At 44.1% G+C, this 25,973-nt stretch overlaps 1 protein-coding gene and 1 long non-coding RNA gene across 3 annotated transcripts in view; one reads left to right on the forward strand and one right to left on the reverse strand.

Moving 5' to 3' along the window:
* The first annotated feature begins 358 nt into the window (after nucleotides 1-358).
* On the forward strand, nucleotides 359-18,030 carry LOC124873802. Its single transcript, XR_007039635.1, has 2 exons — nucleotides 359-417; nucleotides 17,684-18,030. It is a non-coding gene; the product is annotated as an uncharacterized LOC124873802 (long non-coding RNA).
* The window catches only part of pik3r3b (phosphoinositide-3-kinase, regulatory subunit 3b (gamma)), a 21,637-nt gene continuing 13,541 nt past the window's right edge, over nucleotides 17,878-25,973 (reverse strand). For both annotated transcript variants that reach the window (XM_047374704.1, XM_047374705.1), the window contains exons 5-9: nucleotides 25,408-25,533; nucleotides 25,013-25,332; nucleotides 23,931-24,005; nucleotides 23,681-23,851; nucleotides 17,878-22,240 (exon numbers count right to left, since the gene is read on the reverse strand). In XM_047374704.1, coding sequence (XP_047230660.1) covers nucleotides 22,042-22,240; nucleotides 23,681-23,851; nucleotides 23,931-24,005; nucleotides 25,013-25,332; nucleotides 25,408-25,533 — 891 coding nt within the window. In that variant the 3' untranslated portion in view covers nucleotides 17,878-22,041. The remainder of the gene's footprint in view (nucleotides 22,241-23,680; nucleotides 23,852-23,930; nucleotides 24,006-25,012; nucleotides 25,333-25,407; nucleotides 25,534-25,973) is intronic.

The following is a 25,973-nucleotide window of genomic DNA, read 5'->3' on the forward strand; positions in this document are numbered from 1 at the left end:
CAAAATCATCCGTATTAAGACAATAAAAGACCTGAAATATTTCAGTTAGTGTGCAATGAATCTAAAATATATGAATGTTAAATTTTCATCATGACATTATGGAAAATAAGGAACTTTATCACAATATGCTAATATTTTGAGAAGCACCTGTATGTGAGCGATGAAGAATGAGATTACCCACTAGAATAAAACTAAATTCAGCTAAAACATAAAATGGAATAAAGTAAAATGAGAAGGTATAGTACAAACAGTGAAACAGCAGGCAGATTAGGCAACTGTCCTAATTAAAGCACCTGAACAGTTTGATGGCCCTGGAGACAGAGGACCTCCTTAGTGTATCTGTTGAGCATTTTGGAGACAGAAGTCCACCAGTAAACCTGCTCCTCTGTCCGGAGGAACCTCTTCCTCTTCCTCCTGGTAAGCTGTGATTAATGTCATTATTTGATCTTTGCTGCAATGTTTGAGTTGCAGTTGTGTAAACGTTGCAGTGGGGGCGCACATGTGCAGTTTACAGGTGTTATCAGTTTATCAGGTGATTGCTGCAGTGTTATTTTCTCATGGCATCATGTCTGGCCTGGTCTGCTGATACACAACAGTGTGATGGGGATAGACGTCCTGCAGCAGCCTACGCTTAAAGCACTTGCATGTTTTCATCTTTTAAACCTCTGATATTTGGTTTTTGATATTTTTACAACATGTTCTGAGACTAAATGTCAACAAAAATCAGTTTTTCTAGAGTTTTGTGGTCGTTTGTCATTTTGACAGCATTTTTCTACATATAGACTCACTGTCCTTGTAGACGTTTTTGTTGAGAGATTTTTAGACCTTGTAACTTTATAAACTAAATAGAAACAGGTTTAAACTGTTTAGACAGCGTTTAAACTGCCACCTGTTTTATTCCAGTTTAAGCAGAAAAAGGCAGTCATAATAATTAGTTTTCTCAGAAGTGCTGAGAGGATGTAAAAAGGTAGAAAATGACTAATTGCTGTTTTTTTCTGTCATCCTGCTGGTGTCTGTGTGTGTGTGTGTGTGTCATTATAACAGCAGAGTCGCCCTGAACACGTGTCTCCTTTCAGGTGTGACAGGTGGTGTTTAATGGGGGGTGGGGGTCAGCTCTGTCTTTACTGACATCACTGAACAGGTTCATTGAAGCCACATCCTGTCGTTTGCTCCTCAGCTTCTGACTTTCCTCTCAGCAGCACTCGCCTTAGTTAAACATAGAGCCACTAAAAATAGCTTCTGCTGACACACCAGAGACCATTAGAGCCACAACGTAATTACTGACCAAAGACTGACATCTTCTGCTTTATATCAGGACTAGAATTAAAGTATTTATAGATGTTTGGCTGAATGTGAAGCTCTGATTTTACTAATTTGTTACCTGCTTACAGTAAAGTAGCCAACAGATGACACGCCTGTTGCTAATAGTAGAAAATATTCAAAAGAAAAGTTTGTTTCTGGCAGTTTAATGTCAGTGTTTGTGTTCAGGGAATCTACTGTAGTTTTCCACAGAGTGAAGCAGAAAGGAAAATTATAAAACTGCTGTCCCTGGAATCAGACATCGGTTCAAGCTAAAGTTGCTCTGGATTTGAAGATGCTTGAATGATGTTTGTTTTTAAAGTCAATCAATGAATGACTGAATGAATGAATGAATGAATGACTCATCCCATCAACATTCTGCAGCGCCGCCTCATGAACCCCAACGTGTTACTTGGCCTGATGGGAAATATAAACCCTCCAGTGAGTTTTAGTCTCATGCTAGTGGGATTTTCCATGGAAAACGTCCAACTTGAGGCATCCAGGAGGAACCCTGATCAGATACCTAAACCATATTCGCTCCTTTTGATGTGGATGAGCAGAAGCTCTACTATGAGCTCCCCCTGAATGATATCGCTCCTCTCCCCATTGTGGAGGCTGACTCAGGCCTATCTAGAGAGGATGTTTAGGAGCCGTGTGCCATATCTAATGACCATAGGTCAGTTTTTACCTTCTATTTAGAGGTGGTGTTGGTCTTTTGGCTGAGCTGTGTCTACATGTTGGGCCCAAAGCTTGGCTTGTTCCTGGTGCACTCCAAGGCTGACCCTTGTTGCTGGTCCTGTTTGTGGTGTCAGTCGGCCAGAGGACATTGTCTGGTTTGGAAACCTCAAGTTCTTATTCTGCTTTTTGGTTCTGTTGACAACTTAAGGCCATGACCTTCAGGATGCACTGGAGCTCTGGAGCTGTTCCCAGCAGAGTCTGAAATGGCCAGGATGAGAGTCTGCTCTTCTAAGTCTGAGGCCACGGTTCTCTAATGAAATGGTGGATTGGTCCCTGCAGGATGGAGCAGGAGATGGATGCTGCTTTGGTCTGTTGAGAAAACAGCTGAACCAAAAGGCAAAGCTCTCAATTTACCAGTCTATCCACATCCCAACCTTCACCTGTGGTCAGAAGATATTGGTTATGACTGAATGAGATGCTAGATACAAGAAGCTAAAATAAGCTTCATTCTTAATCTGGCCAGGCTCCTTCAAGGTATGTTGAAGGTGCCTCATTGGTGCTTCCCTTTGGAGGTTTTCTGGTTTCTTCCCACTGAGAGGAGACCCCGGGGCAGCCTCAGACCTTAATGGAGGGGCTATATGTCCCATTTGATTTAGGAGCACCTTGAGATCCCCAGAATGAGCTGGAACATGTCACCCAGTAGAAGGATGTCAAGGTTTTCCTCCTGGACCTGCAACAGAGGACAATATGTTTAGATCTTTCGTAAAGTGAAGTATCTATCTGGAAACAAGCACCATGTTTTAGTATATTCTATGATCTAAGGAATAATGTTCATTTGTTCCTTGTGAAACATTCTCAGCTCGTTCACAAGCTGCTGGATCACAGGGAGGACTTTGCTAATCTCCATTTAGATTTCAGGTTTTTTCTTTTGATACATAAAACTCAGTCTTCAAAGAGACTTTTCTTTCTTGTTACCATAACTGCAAGTGATCCACATCCCATTAGTCATGTAGATGTAGTTAAGGCCTCAGAAGTTTGAGACGGAGGTCAGGCAGCAGCAACAGTTCATTCTTCAGCAGCGCTGAGTTTCTGCTGCCAACACCAACATCCTCACCGCTGCTGCCCCGTCCGTTTTCACCGCCGGACCCTCGTTCTGTGTAAACAGGCTTCAGAGTTTCTGAACTCCTTTGAGGGCAGCTCGCCCGTATTTCATGAAGTCCAACTGCATAAACATGTCTACAGGCTCCTCTGCAGTCATTAACCATTAAACTCTAGATCAATAAAACCTGAGCTGGACTTTGCCTCTACATCTCCATTAAGTTTTAACTTTAATGTTTTTAGGATTTTTGCCTGAGGTCAGTTAATTAGCAAGAAAGCTTCTTAAAAACGTAATGGTCCAACTTTCTAAAACTGAATCATTATGTTTAAAAAAGCGTGCCAAAATCCGACAGAAATGGTGGATCAACTAATGAGGAAGTTTAAGGAACAATCAGTTTAAACAGGAAGCGTAGAAGCAGGGAAAGTCCATTCTACCAGAACTACCATCCTGCAGTTTTTAGATGCAACCCTTCTCCAACCTCAAATGAATGGCTCGTTACCAGGAGTGTAGCAACAATATCCGGTACAGCCATGACGGCTCGGTAGGCGCCAGTACCGAACAAATGCAGAGTTGTTTTCTACCTGAACACATTAGGATTTGATATGGGAACTAAGTGTCCAATCCAACGTTCTGTAGGGCAACTCTAGAATGTGACACCTAAACAAGACAGAGGAGTCCCAGCTAGAATTTAGATAAAGCTGTTCATACAGGGACCAGATCATTATCTGAATTATTGTTGCATATATAACCATCATAAAATTATTAAATTATCAGAAATGGCCTTGCATACCTCTGTTATTATGGTGAAAGTGGCATAGTAAAACATATTTGATTCAAACTTGTCAGGTAAAAAACAACTTTTTTAAGAAAAATTTCAACATAATTTTATCCTTCAGAAGAAAAGCAAACTGGATGTGAAAATCTGGACTTGGTTCTTGATTTACAACCCACTGTGATGACTGGACAGTAACACTTTTCCACTTCAAACAAAGGCAGAACAGACTCGGACTTTAAATTAAGAACTTAACTTTGTTTATTTAACACAATATTTTGCTATTGCTGCTAAAATATGGATAACCTCCTAAACTGAGTTCAATTCATTTCAATTCAGTTTATTTATATAGCACCAATTCACAACACATGTCGTCTCAAGGTTCTTCACAACAGTCAGGTTCATACGTTCCAATTAATCCCAACCATTGAACAGTTCAGTCAGATTCAGTTATTTATTCAAATTGGATAAAAAGTTTTTCTATCTAAGGAAACCCAGCAGATTGCATCCAGTCAGTGACTTGCAGCATTCACTCCTCCTGGATGAGCATGTAGAGACAGTGGACAGTCACTGGTGTTGACTTTGCAGCAATCCCTCATACTGAGCATGCATGTAGCGACAGTGGAGAGGAAAAACTCCCTTTTAACAGGAAGAAACCTCCAGCAGAACCAGAACCAGGCTCAGTGTGAGCGGCCATCTGCCACGACCGACTGGAGGTTTGAGAGAACAGAGCAGAGACACAAAGAGAACAAAGAAGCACTGATCCAGGCGTACTTTCTATGGGAAGGAAAAGTAAATGTTAATGGATGTAGCTCCTTTAGTCATTTCACCTAGAAAGAAAGAACAGATAAACTCTGAGCCAGTTTTCAAGGTTAGAGTCTGAAAGAGAGAACATAGAGTTAGTTACAGTAGAAGCTCAGTCAGTAGCCATGTCTAGGAGAGAGAAAGGGTTAAACACTGAAAGACAGAGCTATGTGGATCATCTGTACAAGGTGAGCATTAAGTCTAAGAGTTAATGTCTCACCGTTTTATTGTTCTGTGTTGCATAAATAAAATGAAAAATGCACAAATCCAATTATTACAAATGATTTACAGCATACAAGGCGGCTGAGCCTAACTGAAAACCATCTTGAAAATGGTTGTTGACCTCAGTGAATCCCATTAAACTGCTGAAATAAAACCAACTTCGCTTACCATGGCAAAATAAACTCAAACTCTGATGGAAAACATGGTGGATGCCATCATTTGTTGTTTTTTTTAAGGGTGGAAAACTCAACATGACGTCTGACAGCAGGTGGCTGAAACAGTCGTGACTAATGCTGATCTCGCAGTCATCAACCCCGTTGACCAATCAGATGCCAGCAGTGCATGGAGCACGCTCTGTCCAAGCCTATGACTTGGGGTGAATGATGATTATTTCGAATTATGGAGCATTTATCTGTGCTCTCTGACAAACGTCTGCCCTGCCAGGAAAGTCTAACCTCAAGGCTTCCAGTGTTTCCTACTTTAAGCCTCATTTTTTCCACAAACACTTCATGGTCACACGGAGGTCAAGGTTAAAGCAGCAAAAACTCTTGTGAGGTAAAATAAATTCAGTTCTAACTTATTACTAAACATACAAACAGAGTTCTTTCAGCAGGTTCTAGCTCCACTGTCTGCTCAGAAATAAGGCACACCTTGTTCCTCTGGAAAACTTTAAGTCAATCCAGTCAATCCAACAGTTCATTAACCTTCCAGCAGCTGAATGTTTGCAGCTTCTCCAGATTATCCAGTGCACCTGTGGGGAAGATGTGGAAAAAGGCCTAAAGTGAATCCACACACTGAAAAATTTGCCCCGAGTTGATATAATCTTCATCCTGGACGGGTGAAGGTTTGATGTTGATAAGTTTTAAAGTTAAATTTGACTTTTTGATAAAACAAAGTAGTTTCATCTAAACACATTTGAAGCCACCTGCTGGATCTGCTCACTCTGTGTGACGTGTCTGATACTGCTCTGCTCACTTCTTCGTCAGCGTCTGGTGACACATCTCTGCCTGCTGCCTCGTCTCTACAAGGTCTGAAGGACTCTGAGAAAATAGGACAGGCTGCATGTGAGACTGTTGTTTTCTGTCACTGGACCAGCTGCTGAGCCTTGAGACGAATCAACAGAACAAGGGAGCAGAGCTGAGTCACACACTTGGTTACAGAACATGAGGGCCACCTTTCTCACCGACACAGAAGGTTTCAGGTCTACCCTGAAGGTTAGCTCAACACTAGGATCCATTTCAATCCACTCTTTCCCAGAACCTAGAGGTTACTCTTCTGGAACTTTCCAGGAACTAATTGGGTACTTTATCTGAAACTTTGTTCAATTTGAGTACCAGGTACCTTTTGGAACCTACAGGTAATTTCCTGGAACTTTCACTGAATTTACCAAATACTTCCATGAACCAGGCGGTATTATGAGGTAACATAATGACATCCTTTCCAAAAACCTACCATACCAGGTTTTTTCTGGAAGGTGGAAAAAATATTTACTGGTGAGATTGGAACAATACCCTCAGTACTCAAATGAAACAAGAATCCATACATTCAGAAGGTCCAGGGAAGTAGCTGGAATGTTCTGGGAAACAAATTGTAAACTCTGGAAAGTAACAAGCAAGTTCCATAAAAGTTCAAGGATTGTACCGGATTAGCTCAGAAAAGCACCTGTTTCATTTTGGAAACTACACTTGTTTGTGTGGTTGCGGGGGCATGGTGGAGGCTGTCGGCCCCGGGTGCGTGATGCCGGCTGGGGACTGCTTTCTGGGTGAGTTTGTCCCATCTTGGTGTGGTGTCAGAGTGGTCCGTTCTGAGTACGGTGCTCGGTGTTGTCTGTTCTGTTGCGCTTGTGGGTGGAGGCTGGGGTGGCTTTGTGCGGGGCCCATTCCTTGCCGTCGCAGCTCGCTGTGTGGTGGATGACAGGATGTGGCGCTGGTACTTGGAGTGGGTGGATGTGTCATCATCGGCTTTTCATGGGTGAAGCTCATCTGTGGGGGTGTGCACCTGTGGGGAGGGCATTTGTGGCATTTGGGTTCAGGGGCATGTGTTAGATATGTGTCCTGGTTGGGGGTGGCCCTGTGGGGAAATTCATGTTGGAATTCATTGGGAGGTTGGGACCGTTTCGTACTGGGACAGCTCTGGTTGGCGGGCTTGTTTGAACAAGCTAGATCTCTCTTTTGTCCCTCTCTGGATGGGGACGTTGGGGACTGGGGTCAGAGCGGGGGGTCAGGGTCTAGGCCCCGGGGTCGTTTGGGTTCGGGTGGTCCGGCAGTAGTCTGGTGCTGGGGCGGTCTGCCTGTCTCCGTCCCTGAATGAAGGGGACTACCTCCTGGGTCTGGGGGCTGGTTACCCTACTGGGGTATCGATACTTGGACCTGGGACTATGGAGTATGTACACTGCTCAGAAAATAAAGGGAACCCTTAAACAACACAATATAACTCCAAGTAAATCAAACTTCTGTGAAATCAAACTGTCCACTTAGGAAGCAACACTGATTAACAATCAATTTCACATGATGTTGTTCAAATGGAAAAGACAACAGGAGGAAATCTTTGGTGATTAGCAAGACACTCAATAAAGGAGTGGTTCTGCAGGTGGGGACCACAGACCACTTCTCAGTACCGATGCTTTCTGGCTGATGTTTTGGTCACTTTTGAATGTTGGTGGTGCTTTCACACTCGTGGTAGCATGAGACGGACTCTACAACCCACACAAGTGGCTCAGGTAGTGCAGCTCATCCAGGATGGCGCATCAATGCGAGCTGTGGCAAGAAGGTTTGCTGTGTCTGTCAGCGTAGTGTCCAGAACCTGGAGGCTCTACCAGGAAACAGGCCAGTACACCAGGAGACGTGGAGGAGGCCGTAGGAGGGCAACAAACCAGCAGCAGGACCGCTACCTCCACCTTTGTGCAAGGAGGAACAGGAGGAGCACTGCCAGAGCCCTGCAAAATGACCTCCAGCAGACCACAAATGTGCATCTGTCTGCACAAACAGTTAGAAACCGACTCCATGAGGATGGTATGAGGGCCCGACGTCCACAAATGGGGATTGTGCTCACAGCCCAACACCGTGCAGGACGCTTGGCATTTGCCAGAGAACACCAGGATTGGCAAATTCACCACCAGCGCCCTGTGGTCTTCACAGATGAAAGCCGGTTCACACTGAGCACATGTGACAGACGTGACAGAGTCTGGAGACACCGTGGAGAGAGATCTGCTGCCTGCAACATCCTTCATCATGACCGGTTTGGTAGTGGGTCAGTAATGGTGTGGGGTGGCATTTCTTTCCATGTGCTCACCAGAGGTAGCCTGACTGCCATTAGGTACCGAGATGAGATCCTCAGACCCCTTGTGAGACCATATGCTGGTGCGGTTGGCCCTGGGTTCCTCCTAATGCAGGACAATGCTAGACCTCATGTGGCTGGAGTGTGTCAGCAGTTCCTGCAAGATGAAGACATTGAAGCTATGGACTGGCCCGGCCATTCCCCAGACCTGAATCTGATCAGAGAACATCTGGGACATCATGTCTCACTCCATCCACCAACGTCACGTTGCACCACAGACTGTCCAGGAGTTGGTGGATGCTTTAGTCCAGGTCTGGGAGGAGATCCCTCAAGAGACCATCTGCCGTCTCATCAGGAGCATGTCCAGGTGTTGTAGGGAGGTCATACAGGTACGTGGAGGTCACACACAATACTGAGCGTCATTTTGACTTGTTTTAAGGACATTACATCAAAGTTGGATCAGCCTCTAGTGTGTTTTTCTACTTTAATTTTGTGTGTGACTCCAAATCCAGGCCTCCATTGGTTAATAAATTTGATTTCCATTGATGATTGTTGTGTGATTTTGTTGTCAGCACATTCAACTTTATACAGAACAAAGTATTTAATGAGAATATTTCATTCATTCAACTCTAGGTTGTGTTATTTAAGTGTTCCCTTTGTTTTTTTGAGCAGTGTATGTGTGAGTGAGTGTGTGTTTGTTGCTGTGTATTCTTACGTTGGGTGTGCGTGTTTATATGTGTACGCATGAGAGTGGAATGTGTGATTGTGACTGTGTGCCTGTATTTGTGTCTGGTTGGGTCTTGGGCTACTCCCTCTCCAGCATCAGCTTAGGCCCCTCATCAAATGTGGGGCCTATTTCTACCCCGCCACACTCGCTCCTGGTGGCAGCTGTCTGTGCCCGCTGGTGTATTGGTGGTCCGGGGCTGGGTACTTTGGTGTGTGCCTGCTCATTCCCGGTGGCTGCTTGCCGGGGCCTTGTTGTTATATATGCGTTTCTGCAGGTGAAGAAGCTGTCTTCTAGGGTGTTATCTTGTATTTGTTTCATCTTCTTTCTCTCCTCTATTCTTTTTTCCTTCTCTCTTTTTCCTTTCCACCTCTCTCTCTTTCTTGCTTCTTATTTTTTCCTTTTCATTTCTGTCTGTGTGTCTGTAACAATTAAAATAATCCCAAAGCAGTTTCTAATAAAGTTTTTTTTATATATATTATGCGGAGCCTCATAGCGTTAGCCTTAAAGCTCCACTTGTGAAAGTAAATCTGTTGGGCTTCTTCTTGGCACTCAAACAACAATTCTGAGCGCTACTCTGCCGGACAGGACACGTTATAAAAAAACAAAACAAACTACCAGGTGAGTTCCTGTAGGTACCCAGTAAGTGGAAACGTTTTGGGCAAAGCGCCCAGTAAGTTTCTGGAAAGTGGCCTGTTAGCTTAAGGGAAACTATGGGCTGTATTAAGACTGTATGAGAATAATTGATCTGAAAACGTAAGTTGACAAATGTTTTCTGTCTATAGAGATGCGCATGAACATTATATCTGTAATCAGACACACATAATGCAGAATATGCAGCTGGTATAAATGTGCTGGTCTGCTAAAACCAGTTTAATAGATGCAGAAACTACTTTTGTATACTGTATAACCTCTTCTGGATTTGTTTGCGTGGATTCCTGCAGATGAATCTCTGTACTGGTTTTGCTTAGTTTGCAGCTGTGTTGTGCAGTGTAACTGCAACACCACTTCACCTCTCTGCCTCCCAGTCTGCCCACTGCTCCCATTGGCAATGCTGACTGATTAGTTCTTGCCATGACTTATTAGCAGGATGGTAAATATTCGCTGGGCTGTGCTCGAGATTGGCTCGCTGGCTCTAAACTCATTATCGCTTTATTATTCAATGTGTCTGCCTCTAATTTATTCCCCTGCTGCTGCCACGGTGCTCACTGCCGGCCTGCTGCGCCTGGAGAGCACCCCCGGACCTCCTCCTCTTCCTCACTAATTCCTACTGTTCCGTGGAAGAGCGAAGATGGGTCAGGTTGGGAAAGATGATTAAGCAAAATAAGGCAAGCAGAAGCTCATTATGTTGATCCTGATTTAGGAAGAGGGGAGCGACCCGGCTGCTGGCGCTGACCCTGAAAGCCACATGTGCAGCTATGTTGATGTTCCAGCTGCTCTTGCGCTGCTGGAAGGATGAAAAAATTTGCATTTAGGCTAAATTAGTGGCAGCACAGTTGTCAATTAACAGGTCAACCCCCTATCCTTGTGTTTACATCTCAGCAGACAGTGCATTGTGGGAAAATGACCTCAGGCTGCAGAAAACGGCCAGTTAACACCATCAGGGTACCAGACAGCTGAAGTAATTACATGAAGTTTGTTCACTGAGTCCCCGTCATTTGGAATACGCCACCTTTCAATTATACTTCATTGCATAAAACTTCATGCAAATTAGCACATTAGTGAGATATTTTCACTTCCTGATGTTGGAGGAACGTTAAATTACCAGGAGCAGGAAATATTTCCCACATAATGGTGGAAATTTAAGAGCTTTTTTTTGCTTCACTCATTCAGACTGATTTTTTTTTCAAGTGATGTTTTTATTGCTTTCCTCAGATGTTTGCCTGCTTCAACACACCTAATTCAAAAGATTAAAATCCCTGCAGAGGCTTGCTGATGACCAACATCTACATCAGGCCTGTTGAGGGGGATGGAAACCCTGCAGGAAACCAACTATCCACAGGAGACCAGAGATGAGGGACCACTTCTGTAGAAACTTCTATTTAAAGGTCCAAACGTTAAGAACAGTCAAATATGTTTCTCCCAGAACTTGTTTTCTGATTGGAAAATTATAATATATGACTCAAGGATTTGGCAGCTTGGCAGTGCAGTTGTTGTTCCTGTTGCCATGCAGCAAGAAGGTTCAAATCCAGTGCATGATGTTTGTATGTTCTCTCCATGCAACCTCACTGAAGACTGGCAACCTGTCCAGGATGTACCTGCTTCTCACCCAGTTACACCTGAACATACCACCACCATCAAGAATCTGCTTTCTCTCCTCTCAACCCCCTCCTGGTTACATAGTAAATACATCCATATATATTTATGTACTGTTTTTGAATAAATCAATGTATGTTTGCATACATCATGAAGGTGGAGGAGATGGGACTGCTGCAAAGCCAAGCAATCAGCCGGGCTTCCTCAAAGGCCTTTTATAAATCAGCAGAATGTGACTTTGTATTGAAATAATTAGGAGGATATGTGACTGCGTGAAACTGGATTGACATGAATTGGATCTGTTTTTCCTGTAACCTGCCTCAAGATTATATTTATTGTGAACTGGATCTCAGAAAAACAAGTTGAACTGAACCTAAAGATGTTCGCATCTTTCTTGGTTCCATCAACAGGTCAGCCTCTTGTTTGCTGTCTCTGATCCTGTTCGTGTTGTTCCTGGACTCATGGTGTAGTTCTGGACAGGAGGGTTTGGGAACTTCTGGGTTTCATCTCTCCTTTTTGCAGATGATGTGGTTCTGATGAAGTGGAGTCTTTAAGCTATGATGCTTAGCGCCTATTGGAGTACTCTGCACCCCAGGGTGAACTATAAGGCTCTGCCTCGTAGATGACTTATGGAGGTTTTCTGGACACGTCCTACCAGTAGGAGACCCTTGGAGCTCCAGGGTTTGGAACTTTCTGAAGGGACCAAATATCCCTCTGGTGTGGACGTAGCTCATGATGCTGCAGGAGGAGTAGGGGGGTGTTACTGGGAAGCTGGATGTCTGGATTTTCCCCCTGGATCTGTTAGCTCTTATGCTTATGTTGGTGAATGGATGAGTAGGGGTTTGCATTTGCAGTTTACATCCACCAATAAAAAAGCCAAATAAAACTAATAGTTGTGTTTGACCTTTGACAGCCAGTTTTCTGTATGAAGCTGTCCTCTGCCGGCTGTCCCGTTACACAGCTACACTATAAACACATTAATCTTTTCAAACGGCGTATCTTTTGATATTTCCTGATTTCCTGCTGATGCTGCAGAAATGCTGACAAAGCCTCTAATTGACATGCAAACTAGGTGTGTATTTCTCTGTGATGATTGCAGTATTAGCCACAGGAAAAAAATGAACATTTGTTGCAGGAAAACTGCCACAAAGCAAAGCCTCTTTGAGGGCCTCTCAGTGTGTGCTGCTCTAGATGGATGCAGAGATCTCCTGGGGCGGTGGAGATGATCAGAGAATAACTTCTTTTGATTTCACCTGTAGTCAGATTTTGCATCATGTCTGTTATGGAGACATATTTTTCTGGACGGAACATTTATCTTTTGGTTTGAAGTTTGGATAAATAAGGAAATATGCTTCTGGATCCCCTGTCCAATAAACTTGTTGAGTTGATTGAAGGTACCATACGTCTGTGACTAAGAAGCCTAAAGGAGAATTTCAGATATGTTTTCACCAGATTTAAACACTTAATTCTAGTCACTTCACTGCCTCGTTCCTTGACTCGTTTGGTTTTTCTGGTGCTGAAAGTTTCTTGGGATGAAGAATGTTCTGTTGGCCGTGTCACAGCTGGTAAATGTTTTAGTAATGAGGCTCTGAGCAGCAGACCATGACCGGTCTAGTAGTTCAGTTGGGTCAAAATAACTCACTTTTCTCCTCTTTAATGGCACCACTCTGCTCTTTGGAGCCTTCCATGCCTGAATCCTTGCCTTAAATTGTGCAACGAAACCTACAGGGGTTGAACAATGAAACTGAAACACGTGGTTTTAGACCACAATAATTTATTAGTATGGTGTAGGGCCTCCTTTTGCAGCCAATACAGCATCAATTCATCTTGGGAATGACATATACAAGTCCTGCACAGTGGTCAGAGGGATTTTAAGCCATTCTTCTTGCAGGATAGTGGCCAGGTCACTACGTGATACTGGTGGAGGAAAACGTTTCCTGACTCGCTCCTCCAAAACACCCCAAAGTGGCTCAATAATATTTAGATCTGGTGACTGTGCAGGCCATGGGAGATGTTCAACTTCACTTTCATGTTCATCAAACCAATCTTTCACCAGTCTTGCTGTGTGTATTGGTGCATTGTCATCCTGATACACGGCACCGCCTTCAGGATACAATGTTTGAACCATTGGATGCACATGGTCCTCAAGAATGGTTCGGTAGTCCTTGGCAGTGACGCGCCCATCTAGCACAAGTATTGGGCCAAGGGAATGCCATGATATGGCAGCCCAAACCATCACTGATCCACCCCCATGCTTCACTCTGGGCATGCAACAGTCTGGGTGGTACGCTTCTTTGGGGCTTCTCCACACCGTAACTCTCCTGGATGTGGGGAAAACAGTAAAGGTGGACTCATCAGAGAACAATACATGTTTCACATTGTCCACAGCCCAAGATTTGCACTCCTTGCACCATTGAAACCTACGTTTGGCATTGGCATGAGTGACCAAAGGTTTGGTTATAGCAGCCCAGCCGTGTATATTGACCCTGTGGAGCTCCTGATGGACAGTTCTGGTGGAAACAGGAGAGTTGAGGTGCACATTTAATTCTGCTGTGATTTGGGCAGCCATGGTTTTATGTTTTTTGGATACAATCCAGGTTAGCACCCGAACATCCCTTTCAGACAGCTTCCTCTTGCGTCCACAGTTAATCCTGTTGGATGTGGTTCGTCCTTCTTGATGGTATGCTGACATTACCCTGGATATCGTGGCTCTTGATACATCTCAAAGACTTGTTGTCTTGGTCACAGATGCGCCAGCAAGACGTGCACCAACAATGTGTCCTCTTTTGAACTCTGGTATGTCACCCATAATGTTTTGTGCATTTCAATATTTTGAGCAAAATTGTGCTCTTACCCTGCTAATTGAACCTTCACACTCTGCTCTTACTGGTGCAATGTGCAATCAATGAAGACTGGCAACCAGGCTGGTCCAATTTAGCCATGAAACCTTCTACACTAAAATGACAGGTGTTTCAGTTTCATTGATCTGTGCGCCGCTCCTGACCTCTAACTGGACTTAAGGAAAACTATCTTTGACCTGCAAGCAGTGTGAAGAACATCTAATGACTTTCTATGGGGCATTTATTGGTCCTTACTTCCAGCAATGTTCCCTAAAACTATTTACATTTCCCCTTAAGAAATTCTTCTGTTTTTGCTTTTTGTCCCAGTTTCACATCATCATGTACAGTGAGGAGAACAAGTATTTGATGCACTGCTGATTTTGCAGGTTGTTCTACTTGCAAAGCATGAAGAAGTCTTTAATTTTTATCATAGGTTCTCTTCAACTGTGAGTGACGGAATCTAAAACAAAAATCCAGAAAATCATACTGTGTGATTTTGAACTAATTAAATAGCATTTTATTGCATGACATAAGTATTTCATTCCCTAACAATTCAGTTCAGTTTATTTATATAGCGCCAATTCACAACACATGTCGTCTCAAGGTTCTTCACAACAGTCAGGTTCATATATTCCAATTAATCGTAACCATTGAACAGTTCAGTCAGATTCAGTTATTTATTCAAATTGGATAAAAAGTTTTTCTAACTAAGGAAACCCAGCAGATTGCATCCAGTCAGATGGAACCAGTAAGAATCCCGGCTCTCTCAGGTCTGTTAGTTCTTTTTTAAGAAGCCCTCTTGTTCTCCACTTGTACTCGTCCACTTCCGCTTATCCGGGACCGGGTCGCGGGGACAGCAGACTCAGCAGAGACACCCAGACACCTCCTCCAGCTCCTCCGGGAGGAAGCTCATTTCAGCCGTTTGTATCCAGGATCTCGTTCTTTCAGTCATGACCCAAAGTTCATGGCCATAGGTGAGGGTAGGAACGTAGACCGACCGGTAAATCGAGAGCTTCGCTTTTCGGCTCAGCTCTCTCTTCACCTCAACGGACCGGCAAAGCGCCCCCATTACTGTGGCAGCTGCACCGATCCGTCTGTCGATCTCTCGCTCCATTCTTCCCTCACTCGTGAACAAGACCCCGAGATACTTAAACTCCTCCACTTGAGGCAGGAACTCCCCTCCAACCTGAAGAGGACAAGCCACCCTTTTCACCCTTTTGAGAACCATGGCCTCAGACTTGGAGGAGCTGATCTTCATCCCAACCTCTTCACACTCGGCTGCGAACCGCCCCATTGCATGTTCTCCACTCATTACCTGGATTAACTGCACCTGTTTGAATTCGTTATCTGTATAAAACACACTTGTCCACACACTCAAACAAACCCCAACCTCTCCACCATGACCAAGACCAGAAAGCTGTGTGAGGACATCAGGGATAAAACAGTAGACCTGCACAAGGCTGGGATGGTCTACAGGAAAACAGCCAAGCAGCTTGGTGAGAAGGTAAGAACTGTTGGTGCAATTATAAGAAAATGGAAGAAGTTGAAGATGGCGGTCAATTTCTCTCAGTATGGGGCTCAATGCAGGATCTCACCTGGTAGGGCATCAGTGATAATGAGGAAGGTGAGGGATCAGCCCAGAACTACACGACTGGACCTAGTCAATGACTTGAAGAGACCATGACCATTTGGATGATCCAGAGGAGGAATGGGAGAAGGTCATGTGGTCTGAAGAGACGAGAATAGAACTTTGTGGTCTAAATCCACTCGCCGTGTTTGGAGGAAGACGAAGAACACCATGAAGCATGGAGGTGGAAACATCATTCTTTGGGGATGCTTTTCTGCAAAGGGGACAGGACGACTGCATCGTATTGAGGGGAGGATGGATCCCTCAGTAAGCGACAGCCTCGAAACCTGAAGGATCTGGAGAAGATCTGTATGGAGGACTGGTCCAAAGTCCCTGCTGCAATGTGTGCAAACCTCGTCAAGAAGGACAGGAAACGTCTGATTTCTGGAATTACAAATAAAGGTTTCTGTACCAAATATTAAGTTTAGTTTTTCTGATGTATCAAATAGTGATCTCATGCAATAAAATGCTAATTAATTACTTAAAAATTACACGATGTGCTTTTCTGGATTTTTGATTTAGATTCCATCACACAGTTGAAGAGAACCTATGATAAAAAATTAAAAAATTCAAGATTTCTACATGCTTTGGAGGTGGGAAAACCTGCTAAATCAGCAGAGCATCAAATACTTGTCCTCCTACTGGACGTGTTTCTCTACATATGTTCAAGTGAAGCAGGAGTCTGGTCCACATCGCAGGCACTAAGTCGGACCTGTTCCCGGTGCATGTTGGCTTCCAGCAGGGCTGCTCTCCGGTCCTGTTGATAACTTTCATGGACAGGATTTCTAGGCACAGCCAAGGGCCGGAGGAGGTCCGGTTTGGGGACCAGTGGATGTTGCCTAAGGCCACGTTTCTCGACCGGAAAAGGACGGCTTGCCCTCCCCGGGTTGGAGGGGAGCTCCTACTTTACTTTAAGAGGAGTTTATGTATCAGGGAGGAGGCGTCTGGGAAGAGGGAAGTCCAGTAAAAGTATGAATGGATGAATATAATTTAATATGTACAGGTGATTAAACATGCACATCCCGTCTCTATCAGCATAAAAAACTAAGAACTGCTTTTAAAATGCAGTTATTTATGCCCTTATTTTCTGATTTATTTCTCACTAAGATCTAATTACAGCAAGCTCTGCCTTTTAATTAACACAAAACAGGAATCGCAGCAAAAATGGAAACTAATTGAATAGAATCTGTAATTGAAAGCGTGTTGGTTTAAAGATCAGAGCAGATCAAATAACAGTCCTCAGTTTTAAAAGACTGGCTCCTGTGGGGTTTCCAGACATGTGCTGCACTCTGTCAGTTGTGGGTCCTCAAAGACGCCATGGCCTCCATTTTCAAGCTGCCGATCAGAATAAAGCTTTATATAGAGCAGAATAATGATGTGGGTTCTTGCTGGGAGGAATAGTCCTTTTAATAAGAGAAGTCTGGAGGAGCGGAGTGCTCTGACGGCTGCCCAGAGTCTAGATTAATACAGGAAGCAGGAAACATTTGGAGAGGAATCACTCTCTACTGATTTCACTCACACAAGACTTGTTTCACACCCCGGACAGAACAACCCTGGAAGGAGACCAACATTCACACAGTCCTGACAGGAAGAAATGCTCTGTTCTCAACCAACCAGTGATCTGTTGTGTTTCTGTTAAAGCGCATCGTTTTTGTCCTAATTTAGTTGTGCTTTTCACTAAAGAACTTAGTTGAACGTAGGAGAGAAGTTCCTACAAGCTTCCATGGAGCAGATCTTCTTTTTCACAGATGCTTAACGTGGTAAAAAGGAAGCTGAAGGTTTCTCATCTTTAGTTTTAGATCGTCTGCGTCCTGCAGAAGAATCTAGATGATCTAGGTTTGATATATCTGTAATGGGTTAGTGTATGGGGTAGAATTATGGTTTTCAGATGCAAAACTCAATTTAAGTGGTCATGAAAATGGGTTAATACTGTTCCTCCCAACCTGGGCGTCTGGTGTGATCATTAATATTAAAAATGAATACAAATAAATGCTTCAAGTGATTTATATAACAGCTGAATTACTAAAACAAAATGAATGTTTCAGTGTTTTTATTTATTCAGAGGCTCCTGTATATCTGCTTTCAGATCCTTAACAGGAGCGAGACGATGGATAGAAAAGGTCTACAGCTTCTCCAAGACGAAGAGGCAGTTCTTCATCTTTCCCTTAAGGTTTCGCCCACATCTCATGGTGCTTCTGCCAGGCTGTGGCCAACCCAACTTCCCTGCCAACGCTCTGTCAGGACTTAAATTAAACTGAAATCAACACGCCAACACAGATATTTGCATTTGATCAAAATATTTTCTTTATTCTGCAACAGATGCGAACATGGTAGAGCTCCACTGATACACGAGTTCATCTCGTACAAACAAATTCAGAATTTTACAACCAACAACTTCTGCAACCGATACGAGAAAGAAAGGTGAGGCGTGACGGAGCGAACCTGGAGAGAATATCGAGTAAAGCCCAAAGCAGATATGGGAGAACGTAACGCCGAGAGAGCGAGCACAAAGAGTTCTTCAACAGAACCAAACAGCTCAGTTAGACACTAAAGTTTCACAGGGATTAAAGTTCTGGACCGAATGGAAAAACCTTCAAGGGCAGAAGACAAATCAACAGTTCAGACTTCTAATGGTCGTCTTTGTCGGCGTTGCGTCGTTTTTAGCATCAAACAAGCGACAGAAAAAGGACGGGAAGTTGTTTGAGCTGTGCGCAGCGAGGCTAAATTTGCTCATGATTCAATTCAGATCAGAAAACACCATAAACAGACGAACAGTTTTTCCAAAGACATCTTTTTAACATTTTTCAATTTTTACACAAAAAAACAACAGTCAATTACCAAATATGCATGCTGGATCTGTAAACGGGGAAGAACGGGACGGGATGTCATTTACAGTAAAAATCTTTTGTTTAAATGACTTTGAGATTTATTTCTTTATAAGTTGTGCTGGGCGACGTGGTCAGAAACGCAGTGGTAAGAACACAACACGACTCCTCAGTGAGAATCACAACTTATTCAAACCTTTGCTGCAAATAAAACTTTGCAGAGCTGCTGAGGAAAACGACAGACAGTCGCTGGTTTAACAGTCCTGGGATGGTTGGGAGTAGAAACGGCCCGGAAAACGCTGAGACCACGTCCTCCACGCCTTCGCTTTTCCTAAGTCTGTTTCCCGGAAATATTCCAGGAAAGATTCGAGTTTTCCCAAAGGTGGAAACCTCAACCAAACAGTCGGTTAAAAGTAAACTTGATAAAGCAGATTGTTTCGCTTTGACCTCAGTTTCAGCGCCACGCAGGGCAGGAAGGAGGAATATTGGCATCTGGGACGGAAAGCCAGGAAATCATCCAACAGAAACCTTAGTTTTAGTCTTAGATTCTTTTCATTCAGATGTACGAACATTGCAGGAATGGACAGAAATCCTGTCTATTTATATAAAATGAGTATAAAAGTGCCCTGGTTTATTTAAACTCTCTTTCTCATGAACTTTTCAGGACCAGTTGAGACCCTGAATTTATTAAAAGAGTTTCAGAGATTTCTGCAGGACAATTTTCCAGAAAGAAAAAAGAAAACCGGACTCCTGCTGTGGTTCTCATGTGCAAACAGAAGGAACTGCGTGAGTAAGAAGCTGCGAGTTCTAGTTGTTTTCTTCTTAAAAACCCGACAGAAGAAAGATTTTTATCGCTATACAAACTAAGTCAGGTCTGGTTTTAACCTCTGGAATGTCACTAAACGAGCATTTTACAGACGGATCCTTGTTGATGTGTCACAAAAAATAACCATCCATGCAAACCTTATTTCCAAGCGCTTTCTGAGTTTACAGCAAATAAAATCCTCTAGTAAAATAAAAGATTAAAACAAACTAAAATCTTTGGTTTAAATGTTTCAGTGACAAAAACAAGCTTTCAAACTGTTCCTCCTTTTAGCTTCATATAAACTGTAAATATAGATCTATATCTGTATGATAAGACATCTCCATGTATGCAGACATCACAGGTAAATGTGTGCAACTTCATCCAAGCCCTACATGAAGGGAAAACCATGGGATCTCTGAGACGCTGTCCTGTACATCATCTGTGATAAACTCTGCTCAGCATAAACGGAAAGGAAACTCCTTTCCTTTAAAACTTTCATAAATTCTCATATAAAGACATTCAACAGTGGCCGATGCAAAACACTTCAAGTAGTATGAGTTTCACCAGTTCCCCATGCAGACAGGAAAAATGTGTGGTGATGAAGAGGAAGGAGAGACGTTCAGAGTAAAACTACTAGGATAGGAATAACTGACCAAACAGGAAAAACCCTGATTTACTTCTTTATTTTCCCGCATCGCTGGCTTTGTTGAGTGGTAGTCCGTACGGTAAACCTGAAAACACCTGAGGGATAAAAACCCGGAAAATCCTGAATCCGATCAGCCTGTTTCTCCGATAGCACCTGCAGAGGTTATTGTGTGGTCGGTGAACACGGTTCAAAGACGACTGAAACTGATCCGAATTCATCTCTGTACAATCGAGAAGACGTTGTGGTTCTGCCGCCGTCCCTGATTAGAAAACAAACCAAACGGAGCGGTTAGAAACGGGACGGGCTGGATTTTCTGCTGGCAAGGTTTGTAGAACCAAGGAACCATAACAGTTTGTGCTGTTTGTGTTGCAGAAATGCATCAGAGAAACTAAAGTCTGGAGTGCTGCTGGAGGTCTGCCTGACCCGATCCACGGTGCTGGATCAGTCTGAGGGAACCTGCAGGTAAAACCGCTGCTTATCAGAGAAACTCAAATATCCAAAGTCTGGAGTGTTTCAGGAAGTCTGCCATGAAAACGGCATCAATCATTCTGAACATCTTCACAGTTCAGCTCCTCTTCCTCTCTTCTTGCTTTCAGGATCACAGCGTGGACCCGTCTGAAGACGAGCTGGCGTCACATTGAGTAGAACCATCTCCTGGTTCCATTTTATTAAGTTTCCAAACATCTGGAGCCAAACAAAAGGGGACAGTTTTTCCGATGGATGGCTTTCAGCTCCGCTGACATCACTAACGTTCAGACGGATCCAGACCCAAATCTCTGGCTTATTATCCGTTAGAATCAGTACCGATGGGAGGAGAGGCAGAGGCTTCGTCTGACCTGTAACTCAGCCAATCGGTGATTAACACCCAAACATCTACAGGAAGAGGACTGTCCAGATTTATGTGATGGTCTCCTGGACAACATAAAACTGGCTGTGAAATCTGTTGAACTCTGATTCCATTTCAAACAAATTCATCTTGTGAGCTCGACCAGTTTCAGAACCTCAGATTGTTTTTTTAATACTTCGCATAAACTAGAACAAAGTTAATTGTCCTTTTGCAGCTACAGTTAGCTGTAGTTCACAACTTAACCACTAGATGGCAGTAATGTTCTGATTCTCGTGCCCATGAATAAATGAATCCTTGGTGGGGCGTTCAGCTCCGTCAGTCACAATATTTTCTTTCACACGTTTTGATTTTAGAAAATCGGGTCAGGTCTGCCCACCACAGCAGATCCAGAGCTTGGATCCGAGCTCCGATTCATCTCGTCTTTCCTGGATGCTTCATTTATAAACTCTGAGCAGCGCAGCTAGCAGGACTTATACACCCAGTTTGAACCAGGATTTAGAAACATCCAGTGTTTATAAATCAAGCCAAAACGCGGCTGAACGCGGTTCTGTGTGAATTATTACATTTCTAAAGGTTTTAATCTAAAATCAGGCGGTCAGAAGAGAAACTAGAAGCTCACATTTTGATTGGCTGTTGGTCTGTGAGTCGTCTTCCAGCAGCTGCTGAATGTGGATCTGAAGGAACTGGAACCAGAACGAAGTGAAGAACTTTATCTGCCAAATAGTTTTAATTTGGATCAAGTAAAGAACAGTTGAGTTCAGGAGGTTCCTGGAGGAGCAGGTTTGTAAATCTGTTTGGTCTGAAGCAGACGACGCCTCTCCTCTCCAACATAACGACCACCTTCCCTGTCTAACTTTGGTCTCTGGTTCTGCTCGGTGGCGCTGCCGTTTGCACACCGGCACAGAAACTAAAAAGCAAACCTGTTGTTGCTCAGCCCCCCCACCCCACAGCAGCAGTCTAAACAGGAAGTGCCTGGCTATGCTACATTTCTCATTTCCTCCAATGGAACCGAGCCATGAAACGACAGGAATGTTTCTGATGGAAGAGTCCGAGCGGGACGCTAGGTAGCAGCGGGGGTCGACCTGAAACTGACGTCTCCTCCTCCGTTTCCTTCCTTCAGTCACTTTTTATTTGAAATTTCACATTCACAAACATTTAAACTTCCTTGTGCAAATCAAGCAGTCTTTATGAAGAATGCCCTCTGAAAACGTTCTTGTAAAAATATATTTGTAACTCCGAGTTTGCTGATGTGGTTGATGCAGCAGGTGTCGAGTCCGTCTCTGGTTTGTGTCTAAGCTCCGCCCTCCTTCGCCATCGGGGTTCATCTGCAAACGGAGGGCATCTGTGCGTAAACGGGGTAGGTGAGCCGCACGTTGAGAGAGTCGTTGTGCTGCACCAGGGAGGTCTGGCGGTAGTGGAGGACCAGTTCCTTCAGGCTGCCGTACAGGTTGTAGGGCTCGGCGAAACCGAAGCCGCGCGGCGTGCTGTGGATGACGCAGTGCTTCACCTCGCAGTCCACCCTGCGGAGACCAAGCAGCCAGGAGGTTAGACTCACGTTGAGGCTGGAGAGAAAACAAATTCTCCCAATTCTACAAAACTACAGTCAGGGTCAAAAGAAAGTACACCTGGTTTCAGTTCTAGGCCTTTAGCTATCAGGACATAATAAAACTGATCCAGGTTCTGAAATGATCCAACCTCAGGTTCACAGAAACAAACCGGTTTCATAATTATTGAACAGATGAAAGCAACATGGAGAAGCTGTGAGAAAAACCCTCCAGGATTCAGCAGCAGCTGTGGTTTCATCCGTCTGATGTTGGAACATCATTCCAACATTACTTCAGTTCCATTGAGGTCTGGACTTTGACTAGGCCATTGAAGTGCTCTTCTGTTTCTTTGTAGATCTACTGCTGTGTATGGAATCATTAACCTGTCATGACCTTTAACCTGCAGAGTCTGAATCTCCTGGGAGGGCCAATCCTGGGCAGCTGTCTAAAATGTTTCTGTCTCCTACTCAACTATTTTGCATTATTTACTGTTATTTCAGCTTCTAACTTTATGTTCTCTCCTGTTTTTTCTCCTTCTAGAAGGTACACCTGACCTGGCTCTGTGTTTAGCTGTGGCACCTACCTGGAGGGGACATCAGCTGAGCTGCTGCCGCCAACAACTTCATGATCACCTTCTACAGATGATCCACATGACCCTGTCTCAGTGTTTAACCCTTTCTCTCTCCTAGACGTAGCGACTGACTGAGCTTCTACTGTGACTAACTCTATGTGCTCTTTTTCAGACTCTAACCTTGAAAACTCAGCCATCTTTAGCTGCCTCTAAAGGAGCTTTTACTGCCTTTTAATATTTAACTTTTCTTTCACATAGAAAGTACTCCTGGATCAGTGCTCCTGTGTCTTTTTGTGTGGCTCTGCATGGTTCTGGTTCTGGAGTAAATGATGGGATCTGCTGGGTTTCCTTAAAAACATTAATTTGAATAATAAACTGAACTGTTTGATAACTAGGATCAATTAGAATGGATGGAAAGTACCTTCAGATGACAGGTGGTGTTATTTGACGCTATATAAACTAAGTAGATGGTCTAAAGATCGAGCAACGGTTGCTTCTCTATGATCTTTGCTGATTTCTTTCTGCCTTGGCATTGGGTTAATACACACCTGCCTGATGATTAGCTGCATCTTGGTTCTACTGACATGTTCTACTAATAACCCTTTTTTAAAGGGAACTTTGCTTTAAACTAAAAGGTTACCAGAACAATAAATCTAATGCTTCTAGAAATTCAGATCTTGTGACTTTCTACCACAAATCTGTGAAAATGTCTGATATTTTCAGTTAAATCATGTTCTGTTGCTGTGAGCCGGACCCTCACAGCTCCAGAACAGGACCATGATTTTGGACTGAAATCTTCTCCCAGCTGTGGTGTCAGAGAACCTGACTGTATGTCGTGTACTCACACCACAGAGCAGGCGTAGCAGCCCTTCTTGCTGCTCTCCCGGATCAGAAACGCTCCGTCCGGCTTCCCGGCGAGCAGCTCCTCCGCCTGCGTTCGGTTCACATCTCCAACGAACCAGCTCTTCTCATCGTAGTGAGGAAAGTTCTCATCCTCCTCGGTAATAAAGTAGCCTCTGGACACACACACACATGCTGTAAGCACTTTACACAGAAACATTAAACATACCAGTTTAAAGACAGACACACACTCACTCGTCTGTGTTCTCGTTCTTTATTCCGAGCCAGTCGTTGATCCATTTCTGCCGAACACTTTTATGATTGAGCCAGCTGTAAAAAAAAAAAACAACCATTACTGCAACTGGGAACCAGTTAGAGGAGAAGAATCAGAACAAAGTCTATGTAGGTGGATCGTTTCTGAAAGAGCAGGACCCGGACCGCTCGAACTAACCATCCTGTTACAATAGGATCTACTCTGGAAACGGGTTCTGTAAATGTTCAATTTGTCCAACAATCCTGTGGTTGGACTTGACTCATTGTTAGAGCTTGGAGACGTGCAGAAGAAGGAGGATGTTAAATATGGCGTAGGTGGAGTAGGGCCTAATATCTACACAACCACTACATTAATGCTGGATGCTAACCGTAGGTGTGGTCTTAAACCAGTTCAGCTCCAAAGCAAATCTGCAGCTTGGCTGGAAATAAAACTACAATATACTGGTGGAAACGTGAAAACTAACCATCACTCTGACCAATAATCAGAGCAGTCAGAAACCATCAGAGTACGTTGACCTCGCATCCAACATGTCTGAACGTGTTGCAACAGCTACATCACGTGAAACTTGCACAATCACTAAACGGCTCGCCACTATATAAAGTATTCATGAGGAAAAGGAAGTACTGATGCCTGTGGTATCTCAGGAAATGCTGCTCAGAGGTGGAGCAGAAATCAAGTATCCCGACGCTGCCAGGACTTTAGTTTTCCGAATCCCCGTTTTTGTCCACAGCTGCTTGTTTACCACTGTGGTGAATTACAGGTAGACCCGGCCCAGAGAGCTTTTAAATCTCTGGGTAGGGAGCCGGTTTGTTAGGCATCCAAGCGGTTCTCCTGACTTTCTCCTCCACACTGGAAACATCTCTACACAACTCCTCCCTTCATGAATGTCAGCTGGAGACTTTCACTACTTCTGTTTCGTGACGCCTGAGCTCAGCGTTGTCCACACATCATGATCAGTTTCCATGACTTTAAGCTTTTAAACGTTAAAGACGGTCCAGGAGTAGCAACCTGTAAGATCCCTGCTAAACGAACCAGTTCTCTGCCCACATGATCCAGTACTTACACCAGATACTGGTCCCGGATCTTGCGGAGCTGTATGAGGTCAGGCTTCAGGCTGTTCATCTTCTTGTCTGTTTCGCGGTTGTCGGTGGCCTGCGTCTTCAGGTCTTGCTCCAATCGCACCTTGCTGTCGTGGATCTCTCCGAGTCGGGATTTGAGCTTCTCAAAGTTCACCATGATCCGCTCCATCTCCTTGTCGTCACCCTCACGGCAGAAGCGCTCGATGTAGTCCTTGCTGTAGCGCTCCTGGGTGTCACACTGCTCCTCGAAGATCTTGATGGTTTCATTGAAGGCCTCAATGGCCGTTCGCTTCATCTGGATCTCCTAAGTGACGAGAAGGAGGCTGAGTGGCCAGTAGAACAACGTCAACCAGCAACAGTCCATTTGGAAAAAGTTTACCTGTGAGGTCTTTGTGTACTCCTCGTACAGCCGGTCGTACTCCTTGCTCTTCTCCTGGTACTGATTGTGGTATTCCTGCAGCCTTTTCCCCACAGCATCAATGTTGTCCTCCTTCACCAGCTGGTCCTGCCGAGGGGAAACGAGAAGCGTTTAGGATTGTTAAAAAAAAGGCCAGAGGAAGAAAACATCAGGTCTCACTGAGCGCGCTCATTAATGGACCACCCACAGCCCTGTAGGGCTGATGGGAGGGAAGGAATAAATGGAGCAGCACCACCGCTGTGTGGTATTTAAAGTTTCGGTGGATATCTCACCGAACAGCGATGCTCCTGTTGTATTTAACAGCAACCTAACTGGTTCCAGGTTGGAACTGGTGTGTGTAGCTTAAAGCAGCACATAGATCATCACTTTCCACTGAGTTGATTCTCCAGCTGTGTTCCTAAACACCTCTGTACCAGAAATCAGCTGATTGCTTGAAATAGATTTAATACATTAGGATGCTGATACTGGGACGCTTCCAGGAGGAAATGGCGGGATATATGTGGCCCTTCTCAAAATATTAGCATATT

This window comes from Girardinichthys multiradiatus, chromosome 9 (genome assembly GCF_021462225.1).
Source record: "Girardinichthys multiradiatus isolate DD_20200921_A chromosome 9, DD_fGirMul_XY1, whole genome shotgun sequence".
Classification (NCBI taxonomy): Eukaryota; Metazoa; Chordata; class Actinopteri; order Cyprinodontiformes; family Goodeidae; genus Girardinichthys; species Girardinichthys multiradiatus.